General features: G+C 34.5%; 3 protein-coding genes across 5 annotated transcripts; 2 read left to right on the forward strand and 1 right to left on the reverse strand.

The window, feature by feature from the left end:
• Positions 1-1291: 1291 nt before the first annotated feature.
• Positions 1292-3980, forward strand: LOC145094960 (alkaline/neutral invertase CINV2-like). Its single transcript, XM_079032916.1, has 4 exons — positions 1292-1405; positions 2384-2824; positions 2923-3481; positions 3554-3980. The coding sequence occupies exons 1-4, from the start codon at positions 1292-1294 to the stop codon at positions 3856-3858; spliced, it is 1419 nt and encodes a 472-aa protein (XP_078889042.1). The 3' UTR covers positions 3859-3980.
• A 1762-nt stretch (positions 3981-5742) lies between these two features.
• Positions 5743-7047, forward strand: LOC145094178 (uncharacterized). 2 transcript variants are annotated; one of them, XM_079032470.1, is made up of 2 exons: positions 5743-5942; positions 6052-7047. In XM_079032470.1, the coding sequence occupies exons 1-2, from the start codon at positions 5919-5921 to the stop codon at positions 6697-6699; spliced, it is 672 nt and encodes a 223-aa protein (XP_078888596.1). In that variant the 5' UTR covers positions 5743-5918; the 3' UTR covers positions 6700-7047. The 2 variants fall into 2 exon arrangements, with proteins under 2 accessions (XP_078888596.1, XP_078888597.1); XM_079032471.1 differs by having other exon boundaries at positions 5744-5942; positions 6110-7047.
• Positions 7048-14742: 7695 nt separating this feature from the next.
• On the reverse strand, positions 14743-16366 carry LOC145094179 (protein LEAD-SENSITIVE 1-like). 2 transcript variants are annotated; one of them, XM_079032474.1, is made up of 3 exons: positions 16187-16366; positions 15960-16105; positions 14743-15596 (listed from the first exon to the last, which is right to left on the reverse strand). In XM_079032474.1, the coding sequence occupies exons 2-3, from the start codon at positions 16051-16053 to the stop codon at positions 14941-14943; spliced, it is 750 nt and encodes a 249-aa protein (XP_078888600.1). In that variant the 5' UTR covers positions 16054-16105; positions 16187-16366; the 3' UTR covers positions 14743-14940. The 2 variants fall into 2 exon arrangements, with proteins under 2 accessions (XP_078888600.1, XP_078888599.1); XM_079032473.1 differs by having other exon boundaries at positions 15960-16111.

Below are 16366 nucleotides of genomic sequence, written 5' to 3' on the forward strand. Positions count from 1 at the left end.
TATATTACATAATTTGGAATATTGTTATATGACATTCTACATCGAGATAATTCTTTTCACGAGATTCAGAGAAATTTGAAATTAGGAACAGATTATGCAATTGAAATCATAGAGACAATAGGCAAAAAAACAAGAATGAAGTTTGATTTTTTTTAATCTTTTTTGTCTGAGTTCAATTTTGAACTAGCATTTCAAAATGGATATGAATCAAATGATCCATATGCAACAACTTTTGAAAAAAAAAATCTGAACTTTATTTTTGTAAAAAAAAAAAAAAGGTTCCATAATGAACATTTTCAAACAATATAATTATTTTAGTGAAAATATTGATCATCTTGTGTTGTACGATTGTTTATGGAAAGTAAATATACACCCAAAAATGAAATTAAACCGGGAAATGAAAGATAAATATGCATGACGACGACGACGTTTCATAGCACCTGAAGTTTGTTATGCCTCCATGTGTTCTACTCTGATTGGTTATAAAACTTGCAACCATACATACCTCTTTGCGCTGTGAAGTCCGCTCAAATATTTGTCTCCAGAATTAAACCCTGTTTCTAAGTATTAATTACTATAGATGCCACACACCCGTTGCCTCTGAACCACAGTGAAATGGCATTGACGCAATTCTTTCAATTTAGAGAGTCTTATTCCAACAAAGGACACCTCACATTTTCTAACCGCCAAACTGAATAAATAGTACACAAAGCTTCCTTACATTCACGCTTCTTTCATTTCTAATCTCTCTCTAGATTCCTATACTTGCTGTACAGAAATGGCTTCGAGTTCGAGCGAAGAACGTAACCACAAAAATGCTTCCAGTTTGATCGATGAACTGCAATTTGATATGGACGATGATCAACCGATGGTTGAAACATCAGGTGCAGAGAAAAGTCTATCAATGAAGGCGTCTGCGGAGCAGAGCGATACGGCTGATGAGATTTGGCGAAATATCGAGAATAACCGCGTTCGGTTTCCGACGAATCGTGATGATCGTAGAGAAGGATTGAAGAGAACTACTACATTGAAATCTCCACCTGGAGCTGAAGGAGAAGTCGTCGTTTCGACGACTGATGATTCATCTAAGCAATCTACACCTACGTCACCGACGGGGACCGATGGAGGAGGACGCGACGGAGAGTCGTCGGACAAGGAGAAGGCAGGACGTGGTTCACTTGAGAACAAATCAATTTTGAAGCCGTCGCCTAGCGTCGGTACGAGTCTCCTCAACCTTGTCAATGAGGGGACTGGTGCAAAAGCAAGTGGTACAGAAAACGGTAGTCCGTCGATGATGGATGAAGCATGGGAACGACTGAGAAGCTCGTTTGTTTATTTCCAGAAAAAACCAGTCGGAACACTAGCTGCAGTTGATCCTAGTGCGGAGGCATTGAATTACAATCAGGTACATACTTCAATTATATTTGATTGATTCTTTTGATTATAAACATAAATTCGTGCTTCTATCTATGTATAGCCATCTGTTTACTCCATGCATGTTTCTATGGCTCAACACATTTAACTATCCATACGGAAGACAGATCTGATAGCTACTAATCAGTTGCACATGTTATTCTCATCTTTCTCTGTTTTAAGTAGATCATTTCATTACGTCATACAGCTAGAGCATGGATCAATTTAGTTATCGTGCATGTCTCTCATTTTAATCCAGTGCATGTCAGTTTATGCAGGATCCATTTGTTTACATTTACGTTTTTTCTGTCTCCGAGTGAGTGAGTGAGTGTGTATACATGATTTGTTTACTTGTGTATTTGTGTGATTCTTCTTGGCCTTGCCTCGTGTAATAATGCAAGCTCTGCGTATTTGGTAATGTTTTTGTAGAAACATTAATCATACTGGAATAAGTTCAACAGGAAATGCTTTCTCTGAGATCAACTAATCTGTAATTCTATGCGTATATAGTCATGGATATGCTCTGTTAATAAAGCAGTACCAAAAGACAGTTCCAGTATTTGGATTAGCTAATGATAGGATCATAATGCTGGCTATAACATTATGGATCAGCTTATAATCTACTGATTTAGCCTTCCAGGACAATAACATGCATTCTTACATAAAAACAGTTTGATATAACATTTTAAACAATGTCCTGGATTAGATTGAATTAGCTTCCTTTTAAGGTAATTTAAGTAGAAGAAACCAGAGGAATTACTATTCATGTAATGTTTTTTGGTTGATCAATCAGTCATCACTTTTATAAATCAATAAATATATGGACAGTTAGTAGTACTAATGCTCTGCATATGTTCATTTGTTGTGTCAAGTCAAGTGTCCCTAGATCCACTTAATTTGGTTAATTTCCATTACAACTGTCTGGTAGAATGGTTACAGAAACACGATTTGATGTGAATTGTGCATGCAGGTGTTTGTGAGAGACTTCGTGCCTACTGCCTTGGCGTACCTCATGAAAGTTCCAGATCCGGAGCCAGAGATTGTGAAGAACTTCTTACTAAAGACTCTCCATCTGCAAGGATGGAAAAAGACAATTGACAATTTCACTCTTGGAGAAGGTGTGATGCCTGCCAGTTTCAAAGTCATGTATGACTCATACCAGGAAAAGGACGTACTGAAAGCTGACTTTGGTGGCAGTGCAATCGGAAGAGTTGCGCCTGTTGATTCAGGTTTCTGGTGGATTATACTGTTAAGGTCATACACCAAATGTACAGGGGATTACACATTGGCAGAGAAACCCGAAGTGCAAAAAGGAATGAAACTCATTCTCAACCTTTGCCTATCTGATGGGTTTGATACTTTCCCAACTCTCCTCTGTGCAGATGGGTGTAGCATGATTGACAGAAGGATGGTATATTATAGTATATGTTGTAATTTTTCCTTATTACTTCATAATATAGTAATATATACTAGTATGAATTAAGTTTTAAATTAATACTATGTTAACAGGGAATATATGGATATCCGATTGAGATCCAGGCTCTGTTCTTCTTCGCGCTTCGGTGTGCACAACAAATGCTTAAACAAGACACTGATTCCAACCGTTTGATCGGGCGGATTGAAAGAAGGATTACAGCTCTAAGCTACCACATCCGAAACTACTACTGGCTAGATTTCACACAATTGAACAACATCTATCGCTACAAAACAGAAGAATACTCCCACACAGCTGTCAACAAGTTCAATGTGATCCCGGAGTCTATTCCGGATTGGGTGTTTGATTTCATGCCGTTGAGAGGAGGTTACTTCATTGGAAACGTAAGCCCGGCTCGCATGGACTTCAGGTGGTTCTTAATCGGCAACTGTATTGCTATCTTGAGCTCTTTAGCCACTCTGGCACAGGCTACAGCTATTATGGATCTTGTTGAGGAACGCTGGGAAGATTTAATTGGTGAGATGCCCTTGAAAATTGCTTACCCAGCCTTGGAAGGTTATCAATGGAGGATTGTGACTGGTTGTGATCCAAAGAACATTCGTTGGAGTTATCACAATGGTGGTTCTTGGCCAGGTAGGTAATTAATTAGTACGTAATTACTTGAATAAATTAAAATAAAGTTATGTTAATTTTGTTCGTACGTAGTGCTATTGTGGTTGCTGACGGCGGCGTGTATAAAGGCGGGAAGGCCACAGATTGCAAAGAGGGCGATAGAGCTGGTGGAGCAGCGGCTTTCAAAAGATGGGTGGCCGGAGTATTATGATGGGAAGAAGGGGCGTTATATAGGGAAGCAAGCAAGGAAGTATCAGACATGGTCGATCTCAGGGTACCTGGTTGCAAAGCTTATGATTGAGAACCCCTCTAATCTTGCTATGATTTCTCTTGAAGAAGATAAGAAGATAGAAAAGCCCAGGCTTACTCGTTCTGCCTCTTGGTCTTGTTCCAGGTAATAACAACATTTTTCAGAAGAATTCAGAAAAAAAACATTAACATTTTCCTTTTCTTTTCTTTTATCGTATGCAAATTAATGCTACTCGTCGTATATGGTGCGTGGTGACTTGTCACAATTTTGCATGGGGAGAATTGTTTTCTATATGTCTTGGTTTTTGTAACCAGTACACTATATCCTAGAATAATCAAGTCTGGCAATTTTCAATTTCTAGCCAGTCAATGAAGCAACTTTTTTCAGCTTCTTGGATACAAAAGAGTTATCCAGATTTTGGTGAGACTTGTTTCATGTCTCCTTGACAATTTTATTGCTTGAATTACTCAGAGTGCAGCCCCCACTTGGAATTTTTTTATGCATGTGCCTTGCCTAATATATATATATATATATATATATATATATATATATATATATATATATATATATATATTTTGGATATAAATATTGAAAATTTAATACTATATTCAACTATAATATCCAACGCCTAGCTCAGATGCACGAAAACTAGGTTAAAAACAAATGTCCTTTTGAGATGAAGGACAAGTATTAGAAAGTAGAAAGATATTTGGTGGTTGTAAAGATAATAAGTAAAATTAGCAAGTCCAACAAAAGCAACTACACCTTTTGCATTCACTTTCCCTTTGTTGGCTCACAAGTAAAAAACAAACAAAAAGTAGCAACTTTGGTTATGCTTGGAGCATCATTACATATATTTAAATCACACTTTTTTTTTTCTTTTTTGAAAACATAATGTGACTCGCAGCAAACAAAACAAAACTTTTTCGCTTTAAAGGGTTTTGTAAAGGATAAATCAATATCCCTTTGCAAATAAGTTGTTTATATCACTTGAGTTGGTATAATGAACAACAATAAAGCAATTACTTGGGTTGAAAATATGGCATCACAATCACATCAATCAATATTTTCATTTTTTGTAATTAACTTTTGACTTTTCTTTTGTATTACAGTAACTACATGATGGTCTATATTTTTTTTTTATATCATCTCTTATGAAGTTACCAAAGCAGTATCAAGTGGTATCCTTCCTCTTTGAGATCGAAGGTTCAAGTCCGGTTCTGAACATAAGTAGAATATGTGTTGTTAGGTGTCCTTCCTCAGTCTTATTTGTGATTTCTTAATCTTAGGTGTGAAATTCAAAAAAGGAATCATCATATATGTTGTTTTGGTAATGGGCATTGCTTAATAATGCTTTAGGATCTCCCATGACCCATCTACGTACAACTTGTGGTTTTCTTCCCAAATGGACGTATCTAAATTTGATTGGAAACTGGAAAGCATGAATTAATAATGTTTTCTTGAAATCTCCTGATCAATACATACTATTTAAGATGCAATGATGCTAATTCATTGAACACATGTTGTTTAAAAATGAAGCATCATTACATTTGTCGCCTTTTTTGACATTCATTCTTCTTCACCAACTTCCTCTCTCTTTCCAAACTTAACCTAATCTTGACAAGTCGAAACTTGAAAGTGTCATATCATTATCTATAACAGTGTACATAAATATTCCTCCCGCTAGCTGCTAAAACCATCAAAGTTGAATCTCGAATCTTGGGAAAACCGATAGTGTAAAGAAGAAGCTATGGTATAATAATATGATATGATGGTTGAGAAAAAGACAAACATAAACATGCCAGAAATTTCGAATATGGAATTATAAAAAAATATATTAAAAAAAAAAAAAAAAAGGCATTTACGGGTTGTATATTGTTTACGAGGTCAAAAAAGCAAAAACCCACCATCGTCCATTTGAAACAAATTAATTCCTTCCCACTACATTTTTTACATAATATATAATATTAAAAACTCAGAAACCGACTCCCACTATCACTATTATAATTTGATTTCACAAACATTAGTCAACAACAAAGAAAATCCCTTTCCTTTATCTTTCCTTCGTCGATCTGTCGTTATCATAATCTTTAACCCTCACCAAATAAATCCAAAAACCAACATTCTTTTCTTTTCCTCGCACACAAACCCACATTTCATCTCCCTCTTCAACAATACCATTCAATTCAACTTGTCTCTTTTGGATTCATGGACGCTTCTCAATGGAAACTGGTGAGTTATTAATTATGTCATATATATCTTGGCTGTGTTACCAACTGTACAATGTTTTGAAAACAATTAAAAGCCATTTCTTGTTTTTTCTGTTTGTTTGTGGTTTTAGGAAGCTGTTAATAATAATAATAATAATAATAATAATAATAATAATATTGATCAAGTAGAAGAGAGGAAGGTAAGGCCACAAGAACAAGAACAAGAACAAGGTCAAGCTCAACCTGCAGGTGGTCCTCTCAACTGTCCAAGATGCAAGTCAAGCAACACAAAGTTCTGCTACTACAACAACTACAGCTTAACACAGCCAAGATACTTGTGTAAGGCTTGTCGAAGGTACTGGACTCAAGGTGGCTCCCTCAGAAATGTCCCTGTTGGTGGTGGTTCAAGAAAGAACAAAAGATCTTCTTCATCATCCATCACCACTGATCAAGATACTCAACATCTTAACTTGTCTTTCCAAGTCCAACAACCAGACTATCATCATCCTCATCCTCATAATCATGGTTTCTCTCAGTTTCTAAAGCTACCCAAGGTTGAAAATAGTAGCAACCAACTAATTAATCCCTTCGGTTCAAATTCAAATCCAGTGTTCAATGTCCAGGTGGATGAGATTAATGGAGGGTTTCAAGAAATATTGTTACCATTTGGAGTCATGATGAACCAACAACACCTTTCATCAACAAGAACAATAAGAGAGGGTGATGCTCAAAACATGGGTTCCACTGGATACTGGACTTCAACTTTTCTCGGTGATTAATTAATTGAACCAAATTATCTGCAAGTTTAATTAGATTGTTTCATCTTTCTTTGCTAATGCATATGATATTTGAATGGTCATCATCACATGGTTGTATGGTCAATCTACTTAATTACAAGATTTTGTAACTTAATTGTACTTTACTAATTAAGGCGGCTAAATGATCAGCACAGCACTGCACTGCACTGCAGCATAAGTTGTGTTGTGTTGTGTATCTTTAATTACATTTTCTTGGGGATGGGAAATCTCTTCTTCAATGTACAATTAGCTAGCTAGCGTCCTAAGTTTTTACTTATTGTGTGTTTGCCTTGTTTTTCTTTTTATGTATACAAGCAGTTTTTGTGTGTATTCAACGCTTCTTCTAATTAGGCTTTGGGTTGTTTCCTTTTGATTTAATCAGCTTAACAGGTTAATTAGCATTTAATGGGTCTACTTAATCCGAACAAAATGACTTAATGGGTTAAATAAAAAAAACCCCAACTTAATATATATTGTTAAATTTGATAAATATTGTGAAATGTGTTTTTGTTATAAACATAAAAATAAAATGTCATTTAGTCTCGATACAAAAGTTATATACTTTTTTTTGAACGGCGGGCAAAATATTATTTAAAACAAAAAAACATAGAAAGACACAAGCGAAAAACTCGAGCCGAATTATAAGAAACAGTCCAAAATAGGCGAGGAGTTCCAAGCATGACAACTTAAACAATTACAATTTGACCTATTTTTAATCCAATTAAAAGTATTAAGCTAATATCATCAGCCATCAACATGATCGCCCGCCAAACGCCGGTGGCGGATGCAAAATGTTTTTGTAGGGGTAGCACTAAATTTTTTATTTCGAATAAATCTAAATTAGTAGTGACACTCGTATTTTAAGCCGGTACATCTAATAGAAAAAACATAAAAAAAAAAAAAAAAAATTATTTTACACTGCGTGCCAGAATCGGAGCAGTGGCCCGGGACCCCCGGGCTCCACTAAGGTCCACCATTGTCACCCGCCTCTCATTTATGAAAATCCAAGCATTCCTCACCTTCCAAATCAACCAAAGAGTTGTTTAAACTAGATACAATATCAGCTTCATCGTTTTTTTTATCTCCGATGGTTGATTTGAGAAGCCCCATCAAATCATGACATAAGCTCGATAAAACTTATATATACAACCGGGGGCGGACGCACATAGAGGTGTGTATGTGCCTCACTTATTGGAAAAATTCTACATATTTAATATATAAATTGGTTGAAAAAAAAAAGTCTTTTCTCTTGTTTTAGTGAAACAGTCACCCAACAAAACATTAAACAATAGAGTAACATACAAATATGGTCTGGTCCCTATATTTTACTTAGAGTTTCTATTTTAGTCTATTTTTTTGGAATATTTTCAAAAATCTTTCTTAACTTTGGTTTCTATTTGGCTGTCCCCTATTCAAATAAGATGACTTTTGATCCTTTTCTAGAAATTGTAATTAATAATTAATGATTAATATGTCATGAACCATTTCATTGCAACCGAAAAAAAAATTGTATTTGAATGTATTTTTGTGCTCCCAATCTATTTAAATCCTAGATCTACCACTATATTTTAACTATGGTTTTTGGTATTACTTGTTCTATTTTGCTAGTCTCATGCACACCTTATGTATGCTTAAACTATTCCAAACCAAGAAAAGGTGTTGGGTATACTTTATAATAAAATAAGGGTGTTATAGGGTGTGTGTTTATATTTGTGTATGTTTTCCTACGTAGGTGTGTACTTGTGCACATTTAAGTTTGGTTGCTATTAAACAATTGGTCCATTCATATCATTATATTGAATTATTGTTGAATGTTGATCATCTTTATATGGTTTGAGTTTATGGGTTGGTGTTTTGAGAATGATCAGAGCCAGACCATGTTATTTGTTAAATAAAATAATCCATGTAATTTGTGTGGAATGAATATGGGATATCTATTCTTGTGGGGTTTACTATGATCATAACTTTGTACTATTGTCGATACCATTTGTAATTAATTAGTTTCTTAGACAGCTCCTATAGCACATCATCATCATGTGATAGCTTGTTGAAAAGAGTTAATAAAGATATTCAAACTTAAACATTAATTTATTAGTTATAAGGTAAAATTGTTATATTATATATTTGTGTGTATATTGTGGTAAGTTGTTATGCAGGAGAATGATATACACAGGTCAATGGATCAATGGGTAATACCCGAAGTCTAGTGGGTCGATGTATATAATGTGTTAAATGGTTTCATTTGTAGCTACCAAGATATTTTTCCCGTCTGTTTCTCTCAGTTTCTCTTTCATCTTGAGTTAGGGTTTTCGTTTAGGGTTTGTTCATAAGTCATTGTCACACTAGATTTGTAATATGAGTGTGAGTGATTTTGTAGAGAGGTTTTACTTGTAATCTGTTGATGTAAACCATCTGTTTCATAGTGAATGAAATGATGATGTTGGGAAGATCTTGTGTTGATTACGTTTCTTTACATGGTATCAGAGCTTAGGCTCCTTCGTTGTTCATGTGACGTTCGTTGATTTGCGCTTGTTCGTCTCACGATCGCACTGGTAATTTCTGAACTCTTTTCTTTATTTGCTCTTTGATTGACACAGTTGTTTGTTTAATCATGAGTTCGTGTGAACTCTGATCTTCTATTTCATCAACTGTGTTCTTCTTGATGTTCGTTTTGATTTAGGGTTTTCTCTGGAAAATCAAATCGAACATCTGTTTCTTTTGGATTTGGTACTGCGAGATTGTTTGTGATCTTGTAGGTTACTTCTGTGAAGATCAAATCAAGGTTGTCTACAAGACTGGTTGTGAACAACGATTAAGCCAAATCGATTAATCTCTGAGTCTGAAATAACTCACTAGGGGTTAGAGTTCATCACTGATAAACCCTAGTTGAGAACGGACAAAGAGAGTCGATCCCTGCACTTGACTCATCCTAAAAGGCTTTGTGAGCAATTTCTTGTTCTTTTCTTTCTGTCTTATATATATGTTTGTGAAGATCCTGGTGTTCTGTGTGTATTGGTTGTTTTCTTTTGTATATCTGGTTTATTTCTTCCTCTGTACTGGTTGTCTTGGGCCCCGACATACGTGGTGACCATCTGGACATAAGATCAGTTCAGGGGCAAGTTTTCTTGATTTCCTTCTTGTTGTTTTTGGTTCATTTGCTTCTATGACGGGTGGCTCAACTGATCCACCTAGTGGAAGTGGGAAGGATGATCAGATTAATTTTGATGATCCTCTCTACATTCACCCTTCTGATAATGTTGTTACTTCTATAATTACAATCAAGTTGACTGGTAATGAAAACTTTAGGTTATGGAGGAGTTCCATTTCTAGGGTTCTTAAGGCAAGAAATAAGTTAGGCTTTGTTGATGGTACTTGTAAAAAGAGCAGTGTTGATGAGTCAAAGAAAACTAAATGGGATACGGCTAATGCTGTTGTTTGTTCTTGGTTGTTGTCTTCCATCTCTGACTCAATTTATCAGAGTCAAGCTTATTCTGAAGTAGCAGAGGATATTTGGGAAAATCTTTTTGAAACTTACAATAAGCCTGATGGATCTGTTGTTTTTAATATACACCAACAAATTAATTCCCTTAAACAAAATGGTACTTCTCTGTCAGATTACTTCAATAAGCTTGATTCTTTATGGAAAGAATTTGATGGTCTTACTAGTTTAACTGAGTGTACATGTGATGCTTTTATTAAACTAAAGGATCATTCTAATCTCATGAAGCTTATGCAGTTTTTATCTGGACTTGATGATTCATACAGTCAAGTCAAAAGTCACATTTTATTAATGGATCCCTTACCTAATGTGAAAACTGCATTTTCTATTGTGTCTAGAGAAGACTCACTTCAAAGAAATGGTTCTTTGACTTCTCTTCAAACATCTCAGTCTGTAAATAAGTCTCAGTCATCTGCTTTTAATAGCAAGTTTAATAACAAGAGACTAATGTTAATAAGAATAAGGGTCAAATTGTTCAATGTAAGAATTGTGGTATTAAGGGTCATACCATTGAGAAGTGTTACAAAATAATTCGGTATCCTAAGGATTTTAGGTCAAGAAATGAAACTAATAATCAGAATAACTTTGTTAAGAATTTTTCTGCTAACTCTACTACCACTTCTTCTAGAAGTGCTAGTACTAATAATTTTTCTAGTTCTATTGGTGATTCTGAGTTTCGTCAACTTACTAAGGATCAATATATCAAACTCTTACAACTTATTGGTGATAAGCAAGTGAATGAAGAAGCTTCTGTTAGTGCTAATATGGCAGGTACCTGTTTGTTTCAAGTTTTTAATTCTTCTGTTGGTAGTCAAAGATGGATAGTTGATTCAGGGGCTAATCAACATATGATTGCCTCTGAGTCACTACTCCATGACACTGTGGATGTGTCAAAATTAGATTTGTTGGTTTGTCATCCTAATGGTACATCAGCTAAGACTGAAAAAATTGGTAACATGAATTTATCTAATTCTTTAACATTGTTTGATGTGTTTGTTGTTCCTGATTTCAATGTTAATTTGCTTTCTGTTCATAAGGTTTGTAAAGATAGTAATTGTGAGGTTGTTTTTAATGAGCATAATTGCAAAATTCAGGATTTATAGTCAAAGGTGATGGTGGAGAATGGTAGAGAGTCTGGAGGTCTCTATTACATTAATAGTGCACCTTCATGTAGTCTGTCTAATTCTTCTATTTCTTCTTCTGTTTGTTGTGTGTCTAAACTAACTTGGCACAATAGACTTGGTCATCCTTCTGATCAAGCCTTGAGTTCTTTGAGACATAGACTTAAAATTGGAAATGAAGTTCTTCCACCTTGTGATGTTTGTCATAAGGCTAAACAAACTAGAGAATCTTTTCCTGTTAGTCAACATACTACTTCTAAACTTAGTGAGTTAATTCATTTAGATGTCTGGGGTCCTTATAAAGTGACAACTACAGAAGGATTTGGGTATTTTTTGACTATTGTGGATGATTTTACTAGGGCAACTTGGGTTTATCTTTTAAAGTCCAAAGATGAAGTTTATGATTCTGTTCTTGTTTTCTTTAATATTTTGGTCAATCAGTTTAATGTTAAAATAAAGGTTGTTAGATCTGACAATGGTACAAAATTTTTAAATAATAGAATGAGACAATTAACTGAATCAAAAGGAATTTTGCATCAAACATCTTGTGTTCATACTCCACAACAAAATGGTGTTGTGGAGAGGAAACACAGACACATTTTAAATGTTGCTAGGTCTTTAATTTTTCAGTCTGGATTGCCAATTAAATACTGGGGAGATGCCATTTTAACTTCAGTTTTTTTGATTAATAGAACACCTACTTCAGTCTTAAATGGTTCTTCTCCCTATGAACTTGTTTATAATTGTGCACCTGTTTTTGATAAACTTAGGGTATTTGGATGTTTGTGGTTTGCCTCTAAATTGAATAATAATGATAAATTTTCTGAAAGGGCTGATAAATGTGTTTTTCTTGGTTATTCTTCTGATAAAAAGGGTTACAAAGTTCTTAATCTTGATTCCTATTTTATTTTTGTTTCCAGGGATGTAAAGTTTTATGAATCAGTGTTTCCTTTCAAGCTTAAAACTTCATATTTGACTGATAGTTCAGTTGTCACTGTAAATTCAAATGACCTATTTTCCTATGATGAGTCTTTAGATTCTAGTTTTATTCTAGATAATACTAGAGCAGATAACCTGAGAAGTAGCCATCAGATGGATGGTGCTAATGCAGACCAGGACCAGGATGAGACTTGTCCCTCTAATGTCAGCAACCGGACTGGTGAGGCATATGTGCCTCCCTCTGATATGTTGTTTCCAAGTTCTTCTGCATTGACTGAGGAAAATGATTCAATTAATTCTAATCCTTCTGGAAGTTTGTCAACTAGGATCACTAGATCTGGAAGGAATGTTCACATGCCAGTTAGATTTAGTGATTATGTTGTAGAGGGTAAGCATAAATATGGTATTGAAAGAACTGTAAACTATTCAACGCTTAATGATGAGTCTTTCTGTTTTATTTCTAATCTTAATAAAACAGTTGAACCTAACACTTATAGTGAAGCAGCTTTAGATCCAAATTGGATCAAAGCGATGAATGAGGAAATGGAAGCCCTCTATAGGAACAATACTTGGGAAATTACTAATCTTCCTAAAGGAAGAAAAGGGGTGTCGTTGGATATATAAAATTAAATATAAATCTAATGGTGATATAGAAAGATATAAAGCCAGACTTGTGGCTAAAGGATATAATCAAAGGGAAGGAATAGACTATGAGGAGACTTTTTCTCCTGTGGCCAAAATTGTAACTGTTCGTGTGGTAATAACATTAGTTGTATATAATTCTTGGCCATTTTATCATTTAGATATTAACAACGCTTTTTTATATGGAAATTTATCTGAAGGTGTATATATGTGTCAACCTGAGGGATATCATTCTAAAGATGATATCAGAGTTTGCAGACTGTTAAAATCTCTTTATGGACTTAAACAATCCCTAAGGAAATGGAATGAAAGGTTGTGTTCTTCTCTCTCTAGTTTTGGTTTTAAGCAAAGTATTAATGATTATTCATTATTTGTTAGACATTTTCAAAATACTTTTGTAGTTCTACTTGTTTATGTGGATGATATTATTCTAACTGGTAATGATGAGTCTGAATTGAATAATGTTAAAATTTTTCTTAAATCTCAGTTTTTAATTAAAGATTTAAGAGAATTGAAATATTTCTTGGGTATTGAAGTATTAAGAACTGAGAAAGGGATATGTTTAAATCAAAAGAAATATTGCATGGAACTATTTCAGGAGTTTGGTATGCTAGCATGTAAACCGGTTAAAACTCCACTTGAACCTAATTTGGTTATCAAAAGAGAATATGATTTGGAAAATTCTGATTATCTAGTTAATATTACTGAATATCAAAAACTTATTGGTAAGTTGATTTATTTGACTGTGATGAGACCTGATATGTCTTATGATGTACAAATATTAAGTCAATACATGCATAAACCATATAAGTCCCATGTTAATATTGCTTTCAGACTGTTGAGATATTTGAAAAATAGTCCTGGTATGGGAATACATATAACTAATTCTAGTAGTTTAGATTTGATTGGGTTTGTTGATGCAGATTGGGCCAAATGCTTGTTTAGTCGTCGATCTGTAACAAGTTATCTAGTATATCTAGGAGGATCTCTTGTTTCTTGGAAGAGCAAGAAACAGAGTACTGTTTCTCGTTCATCCACAAAATCAGAATATAGAGCATTAGGAAGTATAACTTGTGAATTAATATGGATTTTAAAGTTACTTCATGATTTAGGTATAAAAACTAATTTACCTGTAGATATTTTTTGTGATAATGAATCTGCAATTAAGTTAGCTTTAAATCCTGTACTTCATGAAAAAACAAAACATTTTGAAATTGATTTTCATTTTGTCAGAGAAAAAATTGAGAATGGAATTTTAAGAGTAAATAAAATAGTATCTTCTAATCAAAATGCAAATATATTAACTAAGTCACTTGGTAGTTTTCAACATGAATACATTGTGAATCGACTTAATATGATTGATGTTTTTAAAAGGTAATAAAATATTTTCAAAAATTAATGTTTAGTTTGAGGGGACATGTTGAAAAGAGTTAATAAAGATATTCAAACTTAAACATTAATTTATTAGTTATAAGGTAAAATTGTTATATTATATATTTGTGTGTATATTGTGGTAAGTTGTTATGCAGGAAAATGATATACACGGGTCAATGGATCAATGGGTAATACCCGAAGTCTAGTGGGTCGATGTATATAATGTGTTAAATGGTTTCATTTGTAGCTACCAAGATATTTTTCCCGTCTATTTCTCTCAGTTTCTCTTTCATCTTGAGTTAGGGTTTTCGTTTAGGGTTTGTTCATAAGTCATTGTCACACTAGATTTGTAATATGAGTGTGAGTGATTTTGTAGAGAGGTTTTACTTGTAATCTGTTGATGTAAACCATCTGTTGCATAGTGAATGAAATGATGATGTTGGGAAGATCTTGTGTCGATTAGGTTTCTTTACATAGCTTTATAATTATAATAAATAGACACATGTTTGAATGTAATTTTGATGAATTCATTAGTCCCATTTGTAATAAAAACCTAAAACAAAAACCCGCAACAATCCACAAACTATATCCATCAAATCCAAAAAAAAAAAAAAAATGTAAAAATTAAGCCAATGAGATGAATTCCATTCATTTTTGTTGTTTTAGATGATCGAGCTTCACCCCCAAATCCTCCACATTTACCTTAACAACATCATCTCTAACTCCAATATCAGTTGCGTATCTGGTGATGCAATACATGCCAGCTGTCACAGTAACAACCACCGGAGTTGGTATCACAAATTTCAGTGGAGACGTCAGAATAGCCGCCACCGGAACACCCAATACAGATGAAATCTGTCCGCTTCTTCCAAACCCTGACCCAGCCTCAGCCTCCTTTCCAACAATCAAAATCCCTGTCTTGCAATATAAAGCAAAATCCTCACAGTTGTTCCTAAACACATCATAATTCCCAAATCCATTATGAAGCAGATACATGGCTCTGTGGATGACTGTATCCACTTCATCATCTGACGTGGCAGTGGTGCAACTGCCACCTCGTACTTTGGCACAGAATGCAACTTTGCTTACACCGTATTCAAACCGATAGAGGTCCCCATTTTGGAGGAAGCAGTCCAGGCAGGATATCACAACTCCACTTCCTGGTTGTCTAAATCCACAGTCTGCTGCATATGCTTTACATGTTGTTGAGGTTGTTTTAGACATTATAATGTCATCAGAAGCAAAACAGCTTTTCTTAGGATCACTCGTAAAATGGACCACTTTGTTACCTCCAACATAGATGCCTGCATTATATTAGTACAAATTCAGGATTCTTTTCTTTTCAAAACAAGAGCCAAGTTTATGCTTTTGGGATCAAACAATCTTTAGCTACCATATTGATATCAAACACTAAAAAACACATATCATACAACTTCTCATCAATTGCATTGGAGACCAATACCGAAGATGTACAAGATTAGAATTGAACTCAAAAAAGCAAAAATTCAGCAATGGAGTTTTAAATTTGAATTACTTGAAACGAAAACAAGTTTATGGATGTATGTATGTATATTCAAGATGTTGAAGATATTGACAAAACCCTCATTCGAATCGATGAGAAATGGAGACATACTGAGAAGCAGAGAGAAAGATGAAAAACGAAATACCATGGTGAGAGTAAGCAAAAACGGCTCTGTAAGTGTAGATGTGGTCGCCTGGTTTGATCTCATTCCTTTCGATTTTGTTTGAAAGAAACCCCATTTTTTTTCTTTCTATATCTTCTACTTCTTCTTTTTGTTTTGATCGTAAATTCCTGCAACTGTTTCAGTCCATCACATTCCGAAACTTGTTGAAATAATAAGAGAAAATTGCAATTGGGCAAAAACACACTTACTTGGAGGAATGTGATTGGCTCACAAAAACAACCGATCAACCGTTACCAAGATGAATGTGATTATGAATTATGAAGGCATAGAAGAAGATAGAAGATGGGGGTTTTTATATCGTGTGTGTAGGGTTTTCACTTCAGTGGCAAGTCCCCACATTTTCTTTGGGTCCTATTCAAATTCATGCC

Source organism: Lactuca serriola, chromosome 3, assembly GCF_051521515.1.
Source record: "Lactuca serriola cultivar US96UC23 chromosome 3, Lser_US96UC23_V15, whole genome shotgun sequence".
Lineage (NCBI taxonomy): Eukaryota > Viridiplantae > Streptophyta > Magnoliopsida > Asterales > Asteraceae > Lactuca > Lactuca serriola.